Genomic DNA, 23057 nt, shown 5'->3' on the forward strand with positions numbered 1-23057 from the left:
GTCACAAAAGAGGACATTTGATGAAACAGTGCAGAGCTAAGTCAAGGTTGCTGAGTAATCGGTTAACTGAGATATTACAAGTATACAATGTGGAAGAACTTAGCACCTGTGATTCTGGTATTCACTCTGTTTAATCTACAAACAGGCAAGGTAAACCGTATTTCTGTAACGCTCTGGGTAAATGGCAAGCCTTTTAAGATGGGAGTGGATACAGGGACATCAGCCAGTGATGGGCGAGTATACCTTTCAGTACTTGAGAGGGAGTCCAACTCACTGAAATTGAAGGGCACTTCTGCCAAGTTGAAGACTTATACAGGAGAAGCAAAAATAAAAGGCACCACAATAGTACCTGTAAACCATGAGTCTCCAGCCAACAGTCTACCCAGCTCCCAGTGATAAGTGACAGGTGAAGGACCAAGCCTTCTTGGCCGTGATTGGCTTAAAGAAATCTGGTTGAATTGGGACATGATTTTTCAAGTGCGGGAAAGAGTGGGGGGATGCTGGCCTAAACTGACCAGAGTGTGTTCTGTGATTAATTAGGCAAATGAAAGACCTACAAGCTAAGATTATGTGGATCCAGAGGCGAGACCGGTATCATGTGCCGTATAAGAGAAAATGAAAACTGAGTTAAACAGGTTGGAAGAATTAGGCATTAGTCAGCCAGTTCAGCTCATGGAATGGGCAGCACCAATATACCCCGTACTGAACCTGCACCCGCATTTGTGGTGATTTATTAGCTAACAGTTAATCAAGCCGCCAAGCTGGATAAATATCCAATCCTGAGAATTGAAGACCCATATGCAAAGCTGGAAAGAGGTCAATCTTGCACAAAGCTGTATGTGAGTCACACATCCAACAACTCAAAGTAGATGACATAGAAAATAGGAGCAGAAGGAGGCCAGTTGGCCCTTTGAGCCTGCTCAGTCATTCATTATGATCATGGTCGATCATCCAACTCAATAGCCTGATCCCGCCTTCCCCATATTCTTTAATCCCCTTCACTTCAAGTGCCATATCTAATTGCTTCTAGAAAACATACAATGTTTTGGCCTCAATCGCGAATTCCACAGGTTGGCTACTCTCTGGGCGAAGAAATTTCTCGGCATCGCTGTCCTGAACGGTCTACCCTGTATCTTCAGACTGTGACCCCCTGGTTCAGGGCACCCACACTAAGGGGAGCCTCCTTCTTGCATCTACCCCTATCAAGTCCTGTTAGAATTTTATAGGTTTCTATGAGATATCCCCTTTATTCTTCTGAATTCTAGCGAATACAATCCTAACCAACTCAATTTCAGCTCAAACGTCAGTCCTGCTACTGCAGGAATCAGTCTGGTAAACCTTCTGTGTGCTCCATCTAGAGCAAGCACATCCTTCCTCAGATAAGGAGACCAAAACTGCACACGATATTCCATGTGTGGCGTCACCAAGGCCCTGTCTAATTGCAGCAAGACATCCCTGTTGCTGTACTCTAATCCTCTCGCTCTGAAGGCCAACATAACACTTGCCTTTTTTTTCTGCCTGCTACACCTGCATGCTTACCATCAGTCACTGGTGTATGAGGGCACCCAGGTCTCATTACACTTTCCCCTCTCCTATGTTATGGCCAGTCACACAGTAATCTACCTTCCCATTTTTGCTACCAAAGTGGATAACCTCTCATTTATCCAAATTATACTGTATCTGCCAATCACTTGCCCACTCAACTTGTCCAAATCACTGAAGGATTTCTCCATCCTTGTCATAGCTTTCCGGAGGTATGTCATGATAAACACACACAAAGGTCTGCTCCAGTATATGCGCCTGCCTTTTGATGTGTCTTCAGCATGTACAATATTCCAAAGGAAAATGGAGAGTATGATACAGGGGCCACCATAGGTTGTAGTATACCTTGATGAAGTCCTTATAATTGGATCGACAGAGACCGAGCATCTTGCAAACAAGAGGTGTCAGAGATTTCAGGAGGCTGGTGTTCGCTTCAAGAAAGAGGCGCCTTTCAAGCCACTGAGGTGACCTTCCTGGGGCACCATGCAGATGCACAAGGATTACACCCCATAGGAAACGAGGTCAAGGTGATCAAGGAGGTGCTTGCCCCCACAAACGCAACAGATGTCCAATTGTTTTTGGGGATGGTCAAGTACCCCTGGATGCTTTTTACCAAACTTATCAACGTTATTTTCCTCCTTGCATATTCTGCTAAAGAAACACCATCATTGGCCCTGGAAGGCTCCCCAGGGCGATGCTTTCAATAGAGTAAAGCAATTGCTACATTCCTCAAATCTGATAGTGCACTTTGACCCATTCACAGATGGCGGAAGGTGTTTGCATCGTGTTGTCCCTTGGGGTGGACTTTGGCCCTGAAAGGCCAATAGGGTATGTGGCAAGAACCCCCTCAGAAGCTGGAAAAGGCTATACCTAAATTGAGAAGGAAGGCCCATCAGTCGTCTTTGGCATCAAGAAATTCCACCAGTACTTAAATGGCAGATACTTTCGCAAAGTTTCTGACTACAAACCACTGAGTCTCTTCTAAGAGGACAAGGCTATCCTACTGATTGCTTTGGCAAGAATTCAATAATGGGCCTTAATTCCGTCCACCTATGAATATACTTTCAAGCACTGACCTGGAACACATGCAACGAATGAGGATGCTGTTAGCTGCCTACCCTTACAAGAAAGTATCACGTACTCCACGAACACAGGTCATCATGGTATTAAATTTTTTAGATACGTTACCAATCTCAGAAAAGCAGATCAGGAACGAGACCAATTGAGATTCACTTCTGTCTAAAGTGAGAAACAAAATACTATGGGATGGGTATATGAGCCAGTTTCTGAGGAAATGAAACCATTCTCTACCCGCAAGAATGAATTGAGTTGTCAGGATGGCATCATCCTGGGGAGCAAGAGTAGTTGTTCCTGTGACATGTAACTGAATTACCTCGTGTTCATATTGGAAAGGGTAAATAAAGGATAGATTTTGGAAAGGCATTGAATGCAATATTATCCAACAGGTAAGCTCAACTCGATCAGGTAGAAATAACAATGTTGCAACAATCTTGTAATGTTTGGCAATCCAAATGTTTTCTATTTGTATTGTAAAAATGATCTTCTAAAGTGTCAGAAAATGCAAATAAAAGTCACTGTAAGTCAGACATATTAATGGAGAAAAAAATGAGACTTCATTTTTGTTATAGTAGCAAAACTCTTTTATACTAAAGTGTAAGGTTCTAGCACCATAAATTTGAGGAATAAAATTCACAAGTAGGTGAGGGTTCTTCGAGACACAGCAGTAATTATTTCTAATTCGAGGCGAAATAATTTCTTAACATTTTGTTATAGGCGTAGTTGTGCACAACAGCAATTAGGAACTAACTCTGCAAAACCAAAAAAAATGATTGAAGTACTGAGCATGCCTGGTTGCATCTGTGGAGAGAGAAACCAAGTTAACATTTCAGGCTGATGACCCTGCAGCACCCAGAGAAGCAGAGGGTTCAAGAGGGTGAAAGGGAGTTTGGACAAAAAGGGCTTAGAAGGCCACGATTGCAGGCTCATGGTCACATTGCCAGGGAGAGATACTTAGAAACATTTCTCCTGTGCTTCCCTTAAACGCCCATATAAATGATTGTCTTCTCCCTCATACAGCCATACTGGCCAGGCATGGCATTATACCATGGAATACATTCACCATTGCCCTCATGAGCACAAATCTTTTCATGAGCTCTTTCTCAGGAGCTTACTGGCTCGTGGCAGCCCAAAGCTGCAGAAATTAGCTCTCAAAACATTATCTGAAGTAAAACATGACCTTTGGGCGGCATGGTGGCACAGTGGTTAGCACTGCTGCTTCACAGCTCCAGGGATCTGGGTTCGATTCCCGGCTTGGGTCCCTGTCTGTGTGGAGTTTGCACGTTCTCCCCGTGTCTGCGTGGGTTTCCTCTGGGTGCTCCAGTTTCCCCTCTCAATCCAAAGATGTGTGGGTTGGGTTGATTGGTCATGTTCAATTCCCCCCTTAGTGTCCTGGGGTGTGTAGGTTAGAGGATTAACGGGGTAAATGTGTGGGGCTTTGGGGATAGGGCCTGGGGTAGGATTGTTGTCGGTGCAGACTCAATGGTCCAAATGGCCTCCTTTTGCACTGTCGGGATTCTATGATTCCTTACTTCAATACTCAAAGCCAATTCTTTGATATTCAATAGTAAGTTTTCATCCAGTGAGACCCAAATGCAACAAGATGGATTTACATGATTGCTTTTGGGTACTCCTACTTTGTGCTGTCCTAGTACATGCAACTGAGATGTAGACTGGTTGCTTATCTTTCTGCTCCAATGCAGATGACTGCAGCAAACATTATCTGGGCACCTTTGGCCGAGAGGACCTCGGCACACGGACGCATACGTTAATATTCAGGTTAAGTATGTGATAAATACTTGTGAACCAACTGGCAACTGTGGTCAGACACAGCACACTCCAAAGTACATGACAGATGCATCCAAAGCAGATTATATGGATTTTTCAACAACCCACCCAAATGCTAGTCATACCGTGAGCCAACCAGTCTCACTGAAACTCTGTCTTTCTCAAGGGTTTCCAATCTCCATTTTTGAAGAACTTAGCTTGGAACTTTATCCACAAGTCTCTCTCACTCAGGACAGCTTCAGTAAGAATACACCTCCAGGGTTTCTATCTTCTGGAATTCCTTTCTTCTGCATCTCTGTGTGCACTCACACTTTGCCTTCCAAGCACACTTTCAGATCTACAGTCATACATAACATCACTGTTCCACAAGGGTAGTTTTGCACTTATGGGTAGCATGGAGTCACCAATCTTTGGCTGACCTCTCGTTCTTCAGGGATTCTCCTGAGCCCACTTTGATTCAAGTCTGCTCCTTCTAGCTGTTTCTTTAACTTGGATCTGTTTTTCTCTGCCCATTTCTCAACTTTACTTGCAGGATCTGTTTCTGATCTTTGCCCTTGTCCCTTACCAGGGACTGTTTTTAGGGAGAGCCGATTCCCAGCCTGAAGATGTAAAAATGGACAAATTCAAACTGCACATGGTGACCAGTTCCCAGTTGCCGTGAATGCAGAAGTCCTTGGGTCTGGGAACTATCGCCTTCGAACTCCCGGGCCAGGATTCTCCCAAAAAATTCTAAGTGCTGAATTTGTGTAAAAACTAGAGTAAATCCCACTGATTTTTTAGTGGGAGTTTCAGAATGAATCTCCCACACGCTGCATCACTGAGTGACCAACGGGGGAGAGGCCGGCAACATGGCGCTGAGCGGGCCACTGCGCATGCGCAGATCTGTCGGCGTGGAAACTGGCGCATGCACAGTGGCCCCGCATTGCCGGCCTCCCAATCGCAAGCCAACTCAATTGCTGGCCAGCCCCACAAGTTCACATTGCTGCCCCACCGATGGTTTTTCCCCCAACGTGGTCTGATCACTGGCCTCCATGACCCCCCCTCACCCCGATCATGACTACCATCCCGATGGCCAGCCTCGAGCGAGCAACCGGAGACTTCAGTCCCGGGCCTGTTAATAATATTAAAATGATGATTTACATAATTTATTCAGCCCTGTGCCGATTTCTGGCACAGAGCTGACGATGCCGGAAATCCGGCAGCTGGCGACGTCCGGAGGCCGTGGTGTCCAGTGGGAAGCCCGCTAAGTGGCCTCCGCTTAAGTCTCTCAGCAGCGCAGCGGGCTGGGAGAATCTCCTCCTCCTCCTCTCTCTCCCCCCACCCCGATCTCTGATTGCCAACTAAGGTAAGTATTGGAGTTTTTTACAAAAGTTGAAACAATCTTTCTTGCCAGATAATTGTATTCCTAGAATTGGTTCAGGAATTATGGTGTTCTGTCATGTATTGATCACTGGTGTGTGCAGTTCTCATTGTAATCTGTTTGACCTAGTAAATTTTTTTGGAAGAAAGTTGCAAAAGCACATCGCTGCTATCAGTTTGAGTACAGAACTGCATATAAGCAAGGTGAAGAGAAAATGAGCCTATATTGTCTGTGATTTGAAGATTGTTTAGTTATAGATGAGATGTTATGTATTTATTCAAGTAGTCAACTTTTTTCCTTTGAAGTTAATTCTGTGTGTTCATGTATTTTTTTTAAGTTGCACAGTATTTGATTTTTTTTTGCGATATATTCACATTTAAACCCTTACCTGGTCTGACATCAGCACACATCAATGTGGTTGACTCTTAAGTGCCTCCCGCTATGGCCTAGTAAGCCACTCAGCTCGAGAGCATTTAGGGATGGGCAATAAATGCTGGCCTTGCCAGCAATGCCCACATCCCCTCAAAGAATAAACAAATTCATGACTGCTGAGCTGTCTGGAACAAGTTATGTTTGACTCTTAATCCTGCCTGACTATTTTCTAAATTTTCTAAAAACGTTAATGTAAACCTGTAAGGTTAATCTGTGCATCTGCTTGTAAATTTCTGACTTCAGGTCAGAAGATCCAATCATAAAGTAGTTTCCCTTCTCTTTTAAGACCCGTAAATCTCCCATGGGTTTTGCTCACTTTTCATTGAAGGATGAATAGTCGTTATGCTGGAAACACCAAATGTATTGTCATTATAGGTATCTGCCTTGGGTCAGTACACTATGTTCAGAAAGCTAAAATTTCACTTCAGATACGTGAGCACATAGGCTGATATCAGTGACGTACTGAGGAAGTGCAGCATTGTTAGATGCACTGTCTTTCAAGTAGAACATTACTCTGAAATCCTGTCTGCCCTCTTATGTCATAGAATCATAGAATCCCTCCAGTGCAGAAGGAGGCCATTCGGCCCATCGAGTCTGCACCGACCACAATCCCACCCAGGCCCTACCCCCACATATTTACCCGCTAATCCCTCTAACCTACGCATTTTAGGATTCTAAGGGGCAATTTTTTTTTTAACCTGGCCAATCAACCTAACCCGCATATCTTTGGACTGTGGGAGGAAACCGAAGCACCCGGAGGAAACCCACGCAGACACGAGGAGAACGTGCAAACTCCACACAGACAGTGACCCGAGCCGGGAATCGAACCCGGGACCCTGGAGCTGTGAAGCAGCAGTGCTAACCACTGCGCTACCGTGCCAACCACTGCGCTACCGTGCAGTGGAGGTAGAAGATCCCATGGCACAATTTGAAGAAAAGCTGTTGTAACTTGGGCTACTATTTATCCCTCAACTCACATTACCAGAACCGTGAGTTTTTGCAAAAGTCTGTTGTTCGATTCACCTTCATTATGAACAGTGACAATACTTCAAAACTCATTCATTGGCTATAAAATACTTTGACCCTGAAGTCATGAAAGAAGCTATATAAACGTTTGCCTTTCTTTCCAACAAGTTCCAATTTCTGTCAAAGTTAAAGCTCTCGTAGATTTTATTTGCTAAAACATGGAAATAAAGATGTGGAAATTTAAATGGCGATTAACCATTGAAACTAATTTCTTTTAATATGTTACTTATTTGTATTTCTCTGCATATTTTCTGAATGGTGGTGTACACAATTATTCATTAGGTGATGCATTGTATCATAATGCTTTGAGCACACAGTTTTTTGACTGACTTGTTTGTTGGTCTTCCTTTTTCAAGTACTTTAATAGGTTCACAGGCAAATGGACCTTCCAGTTCTAACCTGTTGACAATTCCTAAATCTCGATCTGCATCCTTATCTTTAACATCGCATCATGGACCCAGACGAGCAGGTAACAAATCTTTTTCCTAAGAAAAAAGCATTAGATTTGCTCAGTGATGCAGCTAACAGGACAGCAAATGTTGGCTAAAAATTGGTTTCTAATTAACAAAATGAAAATGCAAAGTTGTGAAATGATCTTCTAATACAAGGCTTGCATCTTCAATATTTAAGCATATAACAAAGATGAGTGTACATATCATCTTGCCCAAGAGGGAACACTGATGTATTACTTGCTGTATTACTAAATAAGTATGAAAGGTAAAGCTATGACTGCATAAAAAAACCAAAGCAAACTTCAGATGACAAATCATTTGATTTGATTTATTATTGTCGCATGTATTAATATACAGTGAAAATGATTTTTTCTTGCATGCTATACAGACAAAGCATACTGTACATAGAGAAGGAAAGAAGAGGGTGCAGAATGTAGTGTTACAGATATAACTCGGGTGAAGAGAAAGATCAGCTTAATGAGATAGGTCCGTTCAAAAGTCTGAAAGCAGCAGGGAAGAAGCTGTTCTTGAGTTGGTTGGTACATGACCTCAGACTTTTGTATCTTTTTACCAACGGGAGAAGGTGGAAGAGAGTATGTCCCGGGTGCGTGGGGTCCTTGATTATGCTGGCTGCTTTCCGAGGCAGCTGGAAGTGCAGACAGAGTCAATGGATGGAAAGCTGGTTTGCGTGGACTGGGCTTCAGTCACGACCCTTTGTAGTTTTTTGCGGTCTTGGACAGAGCAGGAGATATACCAAGCTGTGATACAACCAGAGAGAATGCTTTCTATAGTGCATCTGTAGAAGTTAGTGAGAATCATAGTGGACATGCCAAATTTCCTTAACCTCCTGAGAAAGTAGAGGCATTGGTGGGCTTTCTTAACTATAGCATCGGCGAGGAGGGACCAGGACAGGATGTTGGTGATCTCAACCATTTCCATTTCATCTCTGTTAATGTAGGCAGGGGCATGTCTTCCACTATGCTTCCTGAAGTCAATGACTATCTCCTTCATTTTGCTGATATTGAGGGAGAGATTATTGTTGTCGCGCCAGTTCTCTCGTGGTTTGAAAAATTACTTAAACAAATAATTACCTTTTGATAATTTCTACCATTCCTTTATTTTGCATGGTGTCAGGAAACAAGTTGTTTTAAGTAAGCTATATTAGTATTTGTGGATATTAGAAACAAGGTATAGCTTTAAGGAAGTTTAATTTTGAGTTTCTAAATGAAAGGGTTAACATTTTAGATAACTCCATGTCAAACAAAGGTTCCTGCATGTCTGTGGGTTTTGGTCACTTGAAACTCTGCCGACGTTGTAATTAAAAGGTCTGCGACGTGATGATAAACAGATTTGAAAGGAAAAGTAGGTTGTTGCTCAGCAACCAGGGACCACCTTAAGTGAGAAAGAACTTTTAACTTCAGTTTTAAACTGGACCCAGAAGAAACTGGACAGGACAAGGGAGCTGCAGGGAGCAGACTTCCTAAAACAAAGTCCAGGAACCAGGGATTTGGGACAAACGGTATGTCTCAGGCAGACAGTTAAGATAGAGAAAAAAAGAACAAAAAGTTGAGTACGATCCTGTTGGGTGAAGTTAAAGTAAAAAGTCAAGAAAGTGCTCAGAGTTCGGGTAAGGTACAAGAACCAGATTTAAAGTAAGAAGCCAAATATCCAAGCTAAATCAAAAGTTTGGTGACTTCTTAATACAGCCAACAAAGTAGTAGTGTTTTGTTGGCATGGCTGGGTATCTGACGGATTGTCAGATTGTCAGCTTGAATGCATGTGGCAGTCCAAGGCAGAGGAATACTGAAAGAAGAGATTGAAATCTTGGCAGTGGCGTAAGCATCTGAGACAAAGCGTTGTTTGGGAGAAGATTCCAAGGTGTGACTTTTTGAGAATGGAGTATGGAAGCACTTTATAAGTCAGAGCTCTTACATGCAGGCACCTTTGTTTTACATGGAGCTATCTAAACTTGATCAGATTTGCTTCCTATTTCCACCTACACATGATCCAGCTCCAACACTTCCTTTCCATTCCTTGATCTCTGTCTTTATTTCTGGTGATAGACTAACCACCAATATTCAATACAAAACTACCAAATCCCACAGCTACCTTTACTATAGCTTCTTGTGCCTCGATCCCATGGGACTCCAACCCATTCTCCCGGTTTCTTTGCCTCTGTTGCATCTGTTTTAATGATGTCGCCTTCAAAAATGGTGCTTCTAAGAGGTCTGCTTTTTTCCTCAACTGAGGTTTCCCCCACCTGTGTTTGACACGGCAGAAAAGGCATTCAACCAGGTTTGACCCATTTCCCGAACCTTCACCCTCACCTCTTCCCAGTGAGCATCGTGCACGTACTATGTGAGAGACCTCATCCAGAGTGAGACACAGCCAGAGTGAGTGTGGGTGTGAGGAATTTGGAGCTGAGGGGGCATTTGGTGCAAAAGGGAAACAGATGCTTTTTGCTTTTTCTCCTTGCTTTTTAACTTTTAAATCTTCAGAGACTGGTATTGCCCCGCTGAAATGTTATAAAAAATGAGGGCGAGAGCTAATTGGTAAGTAGTGGGTGAGTATTTCATACTTGTATCAGTTCAAGTTTCAGTGGTCTTTTTTGTGGTTTACTGTTCATAAGGGTTATACTTGGTAGTAATGAAAGACCAGGAAAGAGAGGCCCTAGACAATTGGATGTAATCTGATATCAAGCACCTTCCATAGATTTAATTTGAAGGGTAAGTCATGGCAGGAGAGCTCCAAATTGTGGTGAGCTCCTCATGCTCCATTTGGGAAGACAGGAACATATTCAGTGTCCGGGGCCAGCATGTATGCAGGAAGCTGCAGTTCCTGGAAGCCTGGATTTCAGAGTGGGAGCGGTGGCTGGGGACACTGTGGAGCATCCGTGAGGTGGGGAGTATTGTGGACAGTATGTATAAAGAGGTAGTCACACTGCAGGCTAAGATTCCCCAGCAGGAAGGGAATGGGGTGACCACTAGGCAGAGCAAGAGTGTGGAAATCCTGTGTGACCATTCCCCTGAAAAACAGATATACCACTTTAGATACTGTTGAGGGGAATGATTGCTGAGGGGAAAGCAGCAACATCCAAATTCGTTGCACCAAGGTTGGTTCTGCTGCAGAGGGAAGGAGTAAAAAGTGTGGGAATGCAATAGTTATATGGGATTCAATTGTAGTGGGAATAAATAGGTGTTTATGTGACTACAAATGAGACTCCAGGATGGTATGTTGCCTCCGTGGTGGTAGGGTCCAGATGTCTCGGAAAGGTTACAGGACATTCTGGAGGGAGATGGTGAACAGCCAGTAGTTGTGGTACACCAATAACATAGGAAAAAAAAAGGATGAGGTCCTAGAAGCAGAATAGATGGAGTTAGGAAGAAAGTTGAGAAGTCGGACCTCGTAATCTCAGGATTGCTTTCAGTGCCATATGCTAGTCAGAGCAGAAATAGCAGGATATTTTGAATGAATACAAGATGATGTGAGGAGGAGGATTCCAGATTCCTGGGGCATTGGAACCGGTTCTGGGGAAGTTGGGACCAGTACAAATTGGACGAGTTACACTTGGGTAGGACCTGGACTGAAGTCCTAGGGAGAGTATTTGCGAGTGCAGTTGGGGAAGGTTTAAATTGAAATGGCAAGGGGATGGGAACCTATGCAAGGAGTCAGAGGGGAGGATATCAAGGACAAACCACCCTCCCACCCTAATCAGCCAACATTTCGCTCCCTTTGGGACAATCTGGTCCACTCATCCTTCACGCCCAATTCCTCATTCCCTTCCCATTTCACCTTCCCTTGCAATCGCAGAAGGTGCAGTACCTGTCCCTTCACCTCGCTCCCTTTACCTTAAAGGGTTTCACTTCCACTTCCTCCAATTTGGTCTGCTGGACTAAATAGATAGAAATATCTATCTATTTGGCATTAAAAAAAATCAGTCTGATGCTTAAATGAAATATCAAAAAACTTATTCAGAAACAGACACATGAGATTACAGCACTACTTCATATTGAAAAATAAATGACATATCCAATATTTTTGATGAGCATCAAAATGGGCGGGGGGGGGGATGGGTGTTCAATATGTGAAAATTTCTTTAATCAATTTGTCTCACAAATGCTTTTTTTTCTCCTTTGGTTGATGTTTGAAAGTGGAGCTTGCCAGAAGTTCCCTGTACAAATGTTTGGAAACAGGTGTTTTTTGTTAAATTAAACAAATGCTAAACATACAGAAAGGCAAGCATCTTCCTTTACCTGAGTGTTGAAAAATGTTTTTATAAGGAACTGTGAAATAGGAGCAGGAGTAGTCCAATTAGCCCCTTGAGTTCTGCTCTGCCATTTAATAAGAACATGACCTTAACTCTGCTTTCCATCTGGTCCCGTTTCCCTTCATTCCCTGAGAGTCCATGAATCTATTGATCTCAGTCTTGAATATGAAAAGAAAATCGCTAAAGTCTAAGGACTATTGGCTGCTCTCCCTCTTTTTGAGAGAGAGAGCTGACTAGTGATGATACAACCCGAGGATCACCACATCGCAGACGAGGAACAAGGTTAAGAAGGCAGGGCCTTCATGACTGACCTTAGTCGGTACAGGAGTTGAACCCACTCTGTTGACATCTCTCTGCATCACGAACCGTTCAACCAACTGAGATAACCCCCTTGAATGTACTCAGCAACTGATCTTCCACAGCTCTTAGGGGTAAAGAATTCCAAAGATAAACAACTGTTTGAGTAAAGGAGTTTATTCTTGCCTCAATCCAAATTGATATCCCCTTAAGCTGACACGAAGGCCCCTTGTTCTATCCTCACCAACCAGGGAATGTATTTTTACAGCATCTATCCTGTAAAGCCTTCTCAGAACTTTGCATGTTTCAGTGAGATTCCTCATTCTTCTAAACTCTGAAGGTATTCACCTATTATTTGTAATATCTCCTGATTGGATAACCCTCTCCCATCAATTGATGTGGTGAAGTTTGATTGTACCCACGTTGACAACTATATCCTTCCTTAAAAATGGAGACCAGAATTGCACATGGTACTCCAGGTATGGTCTCATTATCTACTTTCTTACATTAAACAAATGACAACATAGTTCCAAATCGGATGGTGTGTGGCTTGGAGGGAAACTTGCAGGTGATGGTGTTCCCATGCATCTGTTGTCCTTCTCCTTTCGGTGGTAGAGGGCACTGGTTTGCAAGGTGCTGTCAAAGGAGTCTTGTTGCTGCAGTGCATCTTGTGTATGGTACTCAATGCTGCATTGAAAGGAGTGAATGCTTAAAGTGGTGGATTAGGTGACAGTAAAACGGTCTGTTTTGTCCTAGAAAGTGTTGAGCTTCTTATATGTTGTTGGAGCTGTACTCATCCTGGCAGGTGGAAAGTATTCCATCACATTCCTGTCTTGTGCCTTGTAGATGAGAGTGTGCAGGTTTTGGGGAGCTTGGAGCTATCTGCAGAATTCCCAGCCTGTGACCTGTACTTGAGGTCACATGCTATTCGGTGATAATCCCCAGGATGTTGATAGGGGATTCAGTGATGATGATGATGATGTCATTGAATGTCAAGGGATGATGGTCAGATTCATTCATGTTGGAGATGGTCATTGCCAGCCACTTGTGTGGCAGGAATGTTACTTCTGAGCCCAAGCCTGAATGTTGTCCTGGCATTGTTGCATATGGGTCATGCTGCAGACTAATGCAATCACCAGTGAACATTCCCAGTTCTGACCTTCTGATGGAGGGTAAGTTATTGATGAAACAGCTGATGATAATTGTGCTTCGGACACCTTCCTTTGTGCTAGATATGACTCCAACCTGTGGAGAGTTTTCTAGCAGTTTCCATTAACTTCAGCTCCTTGATGCCATACTCTGTCTCATGCTGCCTTTTTCTCAAGGGTAATCACACTCATTTCACCTCTGGAATTCAGCTTCATCCATGTTTGGACCAAGGCTGTAATGAGGTCAGGAGCTGAGTGACCCTGGCATTGCCCAAAATGAGCGTCTGTGAACAGGTTATTCCATGTCAGTGCCACTTGATAGTACTGTCAATGACTCCTTCCATCACTTAGCTGATGATGTAAAGTAGACTGATCGGGTGGTAATTGGCCTGGTTGGATTTGTCCTGCTTTTGTGGATCAAACATGGCTGCACAATTTTCCATGTTGTCAAGTAAATGTCAGTTATGTAGCTGTAGTGGAACAGCTTCGCAAGGGGCGCAACTCGTTCTGGAGCATCTGCCTTCAGTAATCAGACTAAGAAGCTCAAAATAATTAATGTTGTTCATCTGGTTTCCCATCTTTTCCAGTATGATTTTTGTGTTGTCTATTCTGAAAGTCACAAAATATTATTTGACTGTCTCTACAGTATCCTTATTCTCCATTATAATTTCTCTTCCACCAGCCTCTAGCTCTTTTCTTAACCTGTTGAGTTAACTAAAGGTAGATCTCTTTTCCAGTGCAGTGTTTATTTCTCAATGGGATGTATATTGGTTGAGAATTTATGTAATATTTCCTTAAAGGTTAGCCATTGCTCATCTGTCATTGTACCTATTAATCTAATTTTCTAATCAACCTTAGCCAACTTCCCCAGCCTAACCGTGCAAATTGCTTTTAACGATTGATATTGTCCAATTTCTATCAATATTGAAATCCCTTTTGGATTATTGCATTGCCTTTGATACAAGCTTCAATAATATATTGGTTTATAATTCATCCAACAGCATAAGTACTGTTGGGGGTCTATAAACTGCTCCCACTGGGGTTGTCTGATCTGCCTTTCTTATCTCCACTCACACTGGTTCTACTCCTTGCTCTCCTGAGTCATGATCATTCCTCACCATGTTCTTTATAACATTCTTTATTGTGTTAAGAGCACAGCTGATGTTAATTGCTAGGATATTCCAAATCCTAGAAGGGAACCTTGGAATGTCTGTTCTCAGCTGTGTGTTGCAATCACCAGATTGATTCCAGGGATGAAAGAGCTGTCGTACGAGGAGCTGTTGGATAGTTTGGGTTTGTTATCGCTGGAGTGCCGAAGAATGAGGCCGGGGGGGGGGAGGAAGGATTGCTAAGGTGGACGTTGAAGAGATGTTCCCCCTTGTGGGGCAGTCTACAACAAGAGGTCATAGATATAGACTGAGAGGAGGAGGTAGGTTCAAAACTGAGATGAGGAGAAACTACTTCTCTGAGGTTTGTGAATCTGTGGAACTCACTGCCCCAGATTTCATGGAGGCAGAATCAATCAACAGATGCAAAAAATAAATAGTTATGTTCCTATTGAAAAGTGGGATAAAGGGCAATGGGGAGCAGGCAGGAAAGTTGAGTTGAGACCAGGATAAGATCAGTCATGATCATATTAAATGGCGGAGTGGCCTCAAAGGGCTGAATTCCTATGTTCCAATTTGGTATAATATGAGGAAGGATGTAAAGAGCAGTCCTAGACGTTTTTGTGATGATTTTAAACAAAATATTCAACAGTAAAACGCTCAAGAAAATCAATTAGAAATACACTTAACGTTAATGGCTATACACAGTGTAAGTGTGGCACACTTCAGATGTCATCAAGAGACTGCGGAGTTTGTTAGGAACAAAAGGTATTTATTGGTAACGAGAACTATGTACATGATGTTGCAGCCTTAGGCTGCCTGGAGCACTGATCCAGCCTTTACATGTCGATTATATGGCTGCCAGTTGTATTCTAACTGAGAAAGGATTTCACCCTGTGAGGTGATCACTCACTCTCTTCCCATTGGTCCCTCAGACAGGTGACCCACTTCTTAAAGAGACAGACACAACATACATAGCAGTATCTTCAAAGTTGCTCAGTTCCAAATTCTTCTATTTTCCTAATCTCTGAGCTGAACCTCCCCAAACAATATCCCATAGGTTTTAAACCTATAAGTGAAATCCATCAATACTTATCATACCAAGCACCTATATCTTTTGGGGTAGGGAAAATTGGCTTCTGGAATAGGTTTTCTCTCGGCACAGCACTTTGGGAGTGGACATATCTTGCTGCTGTGGGTTGCGATCTCAAAGCAGCTTCCTTGCATAGGGTGAACTTGCTTCTGATGTACTGTTTTTCCGTTTGATCTTCCTTTATCTGAACTAACCTCCTCACAAGTCACTCTTAATTCACTTTCATTAAATGAGTTCACTTTTTAGAATGCAAGTGTGAAATTTTCTATTGAACTTTTACCACCTTTACTTTAATTTTTGACACTCTATTCTCCACTGTTATTAACCTACCTTAAGTAAATTATTTACAGCTAGACTAATCAGCACACAAAATTTTGAGTTTCATCAACTCTAAATGGAAAAAAAATTACAACATGCTACTGTGCAAAGGGATCTAGGGGTCCTTGTGCATGAGACGCAAAAACCCAGTCTGCAGGTGCAACAGGTGATCAAGAAGGCAAATGGGATGTTGGCCTATATCGCAAGGGGAATAGAATATAAAAGCAGAGATTTCTTGCTGCATCTGTACAGGGCATTGGTGAGACCGCAGCTGGAATACTGTGTGCAGTATTGGTCCCCTTATTTGCGGAAGGATATATTGGCCTTGGAGGGAGTGCAGAGAAGGTTCACCAGGTTGATACCAGAGATGAGGGGTGTTGATTATGAGGAGAGACTGAGCAGATTGGGTTTGTACTTGTTGGAATTTAGAAGGCTGAGGGGGGATCTTATGGAGACCTATAAGATAATGAAGGGGCTGGATAGGGTAGAGGTGGAGAGATTCTTTCCACTTAGAAAGGAAGCTAGAACTAGAAGGCACAGCCTCAAAATAAAGGGGGGTCAGTTTAGGACAGAGTTAAGGAGGAACTTCTTCTCTGAGGGTGGTGAATCTCTGGAATTCTCTGCCCACTGAAGTGGTGGAGGCTACCTCGTTGAATATGTTTAAATCACGGAGATATGGATTCCTGATCGGTAAGGGAATTGGGGGTTATGGGGATCAGGCGGGTAAGTGGAACTGATCCACTTCAGATCAGCCATGATCTTATTGAATGGCGGGCAGGCTAGATGGCCTACTCCTGCTCCTATTTCTTCTGTTCTTATGTTCTTAATGTGGGGATGCCGGCATTGGAACTCGGCCAAACCTGACTTCCTACAATTTCCATTTTAAAATAGTAGTAGTTCTTTAAACATACAACGACCACCAGAACATTTGTCCAATTATTGGGTTTCTTATTTTTCATTTCATTACTATTTCCCAATAACTTCCCCAGTTGCATCAGTGCACCATGGATTGAAACTCTCTTCATGCTCCACTCTTTGAGCCACACATTCAACTCTATGATAAATTTGATTCTATGGTAATTTATGTAGGATTTGGATAAGAATCCAGAGATTACAATCTTCAATTTGGACATGACTTGCACAAACTCCTGAAGCAGAACCTCATTTCACATTCTGGGGGCGATTTCTAGCGCAGCGGGGTGGGAAAATCTCACGGCTGGGCATGTGCAGAATTGGCGGAAACCAGCGTGAAGAGAGGCAAGTAATTTGCATAATTTGAATGTAATTTAAATGTGATTAGCAGGCCCAGGACTGAATTCTCCGGGCCCGCTAGCCTCTCCCACCCCGCCAGAGTATTTCACTCTAGCGGGGATTACACTAGCTCCCACTTTTGGGGAACCAAAGAGGGGAAGAGACTGCTCAAGGGGCAAAGTGCCCATGCCCAGAGGGCACCTTGGCATGGCCTATTGGGAGGTGGGGCCTATTGGAGGTGGGTCCTAGGGGCAGGTCCTGGTGGCGGGGGGGATCCTGCTGCCAATCTGCATTGGGATCAATGGGGGCAGGAGGGAGGCCTGTGCAGAGGCTCACTGGTTTCAACCTCCCAGGCAGGAATAGGCACCGCCCCTGAACGTCAACGATATTCAGGCTGGTGGCCTCTGCTTTGCACAGAATGTCGGAGATTCTAGTCTGAACTCTCACTGAAAAAAAAGCGTGAATTATCCCTGTTTTCCCGTGAGTTCAATAATTAGAATTTTTTTGGGAGAATTCCGTCCCCTATCTATGTTGTTGATTCCTAAGCCACCACGGCAGCTATATCCTTCTTTCCTACTCCATGTGTTTTGTGCCAGTTGCAGAGTATGCCTTTAACCCTTGCACCAAGTAGACAGAAAAACCTTTGGAACTCCTGGCTGCAATTACACAAAACAGCATTTATTTACATGATTCTGTTGCCCTTTCTGCTCTCCCTATTTGAATGTACTATGGTGCCATAGTCAGTTTGCTCAGCCATGCTGCAGATGTTATCCTCATCCACACAGGCAGCAACAATCATGTATCTATTGGAGGAACACAGTAAGAAGTCTCACAACACCAGGTTAAAGTCCAACAGGTTTATTTGGTAGCAAATACCATGAGCTTTTGGAGCACTGCTCCTTCGTCAGATGGAGTGGAAATGTGCTCTCAGACAGTGCAAACAGACAAAATCAAGTTGCAGAATACTAATTAGAATGCGAATCCTACAGCCAGCCAGGTCTTAAAGGTACAGACAATGTGGGTGGAGGGAGCATTAAACACAGGTTAAAGAGATGTGTATTGTCTCCAGACAGAACAGCTAGTGAGATTCTGCAAGCCCAGGAGGCAAGCTGTGGGGGTTACTGATAATGTGACATAAATCCAACATCCCGGTTTAGGCTGTCCTCATGTGTGTGGAACTTGGCTATCAGTTTCTGTTCAGCGACTCTGCGCTGTCGTGTGTCGTGAAGGCCGCCTTGGAGAACGCTTACCTGAAGATCCAAGGCTGAATGCCCGTGACTGCTGAAGTGCTCCCCTCACCATGACACCACACAACCCTGCCACAGCAACCTCTGCAAGACGTGCCGGATCATCGACACGGATGCCATCATCTCACGTGAGAACACCATCTACCAGGTACACGGTACCTACTCTTGCAACTCGGCCAACATTGTCTACCTGATACGCTGCAGGAAAGGATGTCCCGCGGCATGGTACATTGGGGAAACCATGCAGACGCTACGACAACGGATGAATGAACACCGCTCGACAATCACCAGGCAAGACTGTTCTCTTCCTGTGGGGGAGCACTTCAGCAGTCACGGGCATTCAGCCTTGGATCTTCAGGTAAGCGTTCTCCAAGGCGGCCTTCACGACACACGACAGCGCAGAGTCGCTGAGCAGAAACTGATAGCCAAGTTCCGCACACATGAGGACGGCCTAAACCGGGATGTTGGATTTATGTCACATTATCAGTAACCCCCACAGCTTGCCTCCTGGGCTTGTAGAATCTCACTAGCTGTTCTGTCTGGAGACAATACACATCTCTTTAACCTGTGTTTAATGCTCCCTCCACCCACATTGTCTGTACCTTTAAGACCTGGCTGGCTGTAGGGATTCACATTCTAATTAGTATTCTGTAACTTGATTTTGTGTCTCTGTGCACTGTTTGAGAGCACATTTCCACTCCATCTGACGAAGGAGCAGTGCTCTGAAAGCTTATGGTATTTGCTACCAAATAAACCTGTTGGACTTTAACCTGGTGTTGTGAGACTTCTTACTGTGTTCACCCCAGGCCAATGCCGGCATCTCCACATCATGACTTCTATTGGAGGAAGGCAGTGATTGAGGCTCCCTGACCAACTAACCAGACATGTCTTGCTTCCTATTCCAAGGGGTGTTTGTGTGTGTGTGTCTGCCTCGTGGATTAAAGTGCCCAGGTAACTTTCCCATTCCCTGCTGCCCCACAATGTCTGCACCTCAGACTCCAGCTGAGCTCGATTTATTTGCTGGAAGAAGTTCAGTCTGTGTTCTATTTTGGAACTGTTTCCAGGTTCCCTGAGTTGGCAGTGATCTTCGTAGTGCTTCTCTGGTCCAAGAAGTCAATTTCAAAATTCTACATGTACCCATAAAAGATGAGGCTGCAAGACTCTCTTCCATTTTTCTGTTCCATTTTTATATCTTCTAGTATTTTTTTTGTCATCTGTTATTGACTGTTTTGAATAATTGTGAAAATCTCAAATTTTCTTGATTGTTACAGCTACCAATTTTGAACCATGTTCTTGAATGGTTATAAATGGCTTGGATTTATTCTGGCTTGTATTTGATCCAAAATAATTAGAAAATGAAACTGGTGAAACACAAGGCATTTGTATGGTTTATTTTTTTAAATTCTGTAAAGACAAAAGAAATTTGCCATTACTGATGACAGAGCCTGCTCCCATTACTTTGTACTAAATGCCATCTGTTTTGGCTGTTGGAGAATACCAAAGGTTGCAGTATTTTTAATAATCATTCATCTGAGCTGTACTTGAAAGCAGCGGTGCATCCTGCCACACAGTGTTGAAATGTGTATTTACACCTCCAATCTCCCATGCTGCTAAGAATTTCAGTTGTGTAGAACTAACAACTGGAGGCCCCACAGTGCTGCAGGGGAAGGAGGGAAAAATGGATGAAGGATGGATCATCTTGCTGCGCACTCATCCCTTTTAATTAATAGTTCAAAAAAGCATTGTTAGATTGCTGGAACTAGGTTGTTCTCCTGACTACTACTATTGACAAGTATAGCCGAAAAAAAGCGATGAAAAAATAATTCAGAGTGCAATGCACACAGCTTCATTCTGACAATATTAAATATTTCAAAGAAAAGTATTTATGATATGGTCTTGGTTAAACTGTAAAATTCTTCATTGTTCCAGGTACTTCTCCTAGTCTCAGTCCTGTGAATTCCCCAATTCATGGACCTGGGGCAATGACGGGTTTTAACCGCTCTCCGGTAGAGTTTCCTGATACAGCTGACATACTGACCAAACCCAGGGTGACCCTGCATAAACCAATTGGATACACGCATGGTTCTCCAGATTTTCAACAATCTTTCAGAATGTCAAGCAGTGTTCTCTGCAGCAGGTACGCTATATATTATTGAATACATGGATAAAGCTAAGTGTGGGATTCAAATCCTTTTGTAAAAGACTGGGGTTCCTTTAAATTCCCGCAAGGGAGTTAATAAAACATTACCATTTTGTGATTGCTAGATGCCATTAACAAAACTGGCTGGAAATTTCCAGCTGTAGTTAAAATGAACTTGGATCCCAAATCCCTAAAATGTGAGTTGTAGCTGTAAAGATCCCAGGTCTGTGCTTTTTTTGTAAATTACACACATTTTCCTAATTAAAATGTGAAACAAGTATTTCCAGTGCAGCACATCATACGGCCGCCTCGATCATTTGTAAATGTTCCATACTTGTCAATTCAGATATAGATTCCATTATGATATAGTTGTAACAATCAAGTTTTATAAGAAAAATCTTTTATTGTGCCGGTTCAGAATGCAACATTTCCAATATGCAGGAAAACTTGGGTTGTGTTACTTCCATGCTCATGGTTTATGTTAGAGCAATCAACCAACGCTTTTTGCTTTTCTAAATCTTACTCCCAGTCACTGATGTGATTTTCTTACAGACCTGAAATACAAGTCGTTTTCTCTTAAATCATCAATAAATGCTGTTCCCTAAGGCTTGTTAGTTATAAAGTGATGCTAAGGTAGTTTTGTGCACTTAGACCTGTTAGATTTGGCTTGGTTTTCTCATAGTTTTTTTCAATGTGGAAAATCAGGTGTTTATAAATAGGAGAGTTCAACCAGTTTTGTACATTTAGCAACTTAATACAGAATAAAGATATAAAGTTAAAGTTTGTTTATTTATTCATCAGAAGTAGGCTTACATAAACACTGCAATGAAGTTACTGTGAAAATCCTGTAGTCGCCATGCTCCGGCGCCTGTTCAGGTGTGCTAAGGGTGAATTTAACATGGACACGCACCTAACCGGCACGACTTTCGGACTGTGGGAGGAAACCCACGCAGACACTGGGAGGGTGTGCAAGGAAACTTGGTCATTTTGGATTATTGGAAAATAAACTTGATTCATAATTGTCTCTTATTTCTGCTTTCTAAAATTAATTTGTTCCAGTTGTGGACGACACACGCTAAGACCTATTCAAAATATAGATTTGGGTGAAAGCAGTTTGCAGTCTGTTGCAGAATCACCCCATACCAAAAGACAAGGTATGTTTGTGAAAAATTCGGTGCTTGTGGTTACTGTGTTTTCCTCCTTCAGCAACAATCATTTTCATTCATGGCTCAGTACTAATGGAATCTGCTTGTGCATGATTAGTTAGCAGGATGTTGGCATAGTGTGGCAAACATTGTTCGCTTTCTCTCCTTCTAAAAGGATTACTGCCGCAATCGTGCAATCCTGAATTTTGCGACTTGGCTGAGGCCTGGAAGAAGTTCTCACAACTTGGATTAACCCTGTCACTCACTTGTAATAAAACAATATGATAGTTATATCTTCAGAATTGAAGGTTTATGATCAGAAAGACAATTACAAAGTAGCTTAAAAATAAATAAGTTTAACGTTCTTTTCGTGAATTGAATTTGAGTTGCAGTTATTGTTTTATTATTCTCCTGTTATCCATGTATACATCAGTCTTGCATTTAAGATCAGAATTAAGATATAAAATTTGTGTTTCTATGCTGATGTAAGAAGAAAGTACTTCAAGCTTGGTGTGTAAAAGAGCAGTTTTATAAACAAGATAAAGCATTGAAAGAATAAACGTGAGAATAATTTGTTTTCTTTTAAAGATAAAGATACTGAAAATACTGCTACTAACAGTGGATCAATGGAAGAACAACATTTATCGGGGACCGAAATAAAGGAGCAATTAGAAAATGAAGGATCCAGTAAATGTACAAATAATGAGGATCAGCAAATACAAGTGCAAAATTATCAGTCTGGGGTGAGATGAGCTTCTGTCACTGATTTAAATTTTTCTTTGTTCTTGTTTACTGATTTAGCAGTCATACAACAGATTTAATCAGTCATACCTGTACAGATGAGCACTTTGCATTGTATTCCTATGGAACTTCATAAATTCTTCTGCAAATTTTTCAGAAATGATTGATAGCCAAATTTGTATGAAATAGTTTTGACATTTCATGTGTTTTGAAGTTTAAAAATCACAGTTCATTTCAAGAAATTTTTATTGAGTCTGTTGAAATAACCTGCCATAGGAATTAAAATACTTTCTTCTCATGGACTTGAGTCACTCCTGGAATCAAGTTATTAATATAGATACTTTTCTTTCCATAGCAGTTTATACAAATCCTAGAAGAATATATTGCTTATAAAGCAGAACTGAACAGACAGGAGTGAATTTTAAATAAAGAAAGACTTGTATTTATATGGTGTCTCTCATGACCTTGATTTCTCAAATTCTTTGCAGCCAGTGATGTACTTTTGAAATGTAAGTCACTGTGGGAATATAGGAAGTTAATTTGGATGAACCTGATGATGGCAAATGTTGGTGCACTGCAGAAGCTGAATTAAAATCTGGAAGTTCCCCAAGCGATGACTATGCAATC

General features: G+C 42.5%; 1 protein-coding gene across 3 annotated transcripts in view; it reads left to right on the forward strand.

Annotated features, from left to right (window-relative positions):
* Positions 1–23057, forward strand: part of pde3b (phosphodiesterase 3B) — a 197944-nt gene that overhangs the window by 157388 nt on the left and 17499 nt on the right. For all 3 annotated transcript variants that reach the window (XM_078220754.1, XM_078220755.1, XM_078220753.1), the window contains exons 5-8: positions 7582–7694; positions 20334–20541; positions 21604–21698; positions 22278–22432. In XM_078220754.1, coding sequence (XP_078076880.1) covers positions 7582–7694; positions 20334–20541; positions 21604–21698; positions 22278–22432 — 571 coding nt within the window. The remainder of the gene's footprint in view (positions 1–7581; positions 7695–20333; positions 20542–21603; positions 21699–22277; positions 22433–23057) is intronic.

Source organism: Mustelus asterias, chromosome 9 (genome assembly GCF_964213995.1).
Source record: "Mustelus asterias chromosome 9, sMusAst1.hap1.1, whole genome shotgun sequence".
Taxonomy (NCBI): Eukaryota; Metazoa; Chordata; class Chondrichthyes; order Carcharhiniformes; family Triakidae; genus Mustelus; species Mustelus asterias.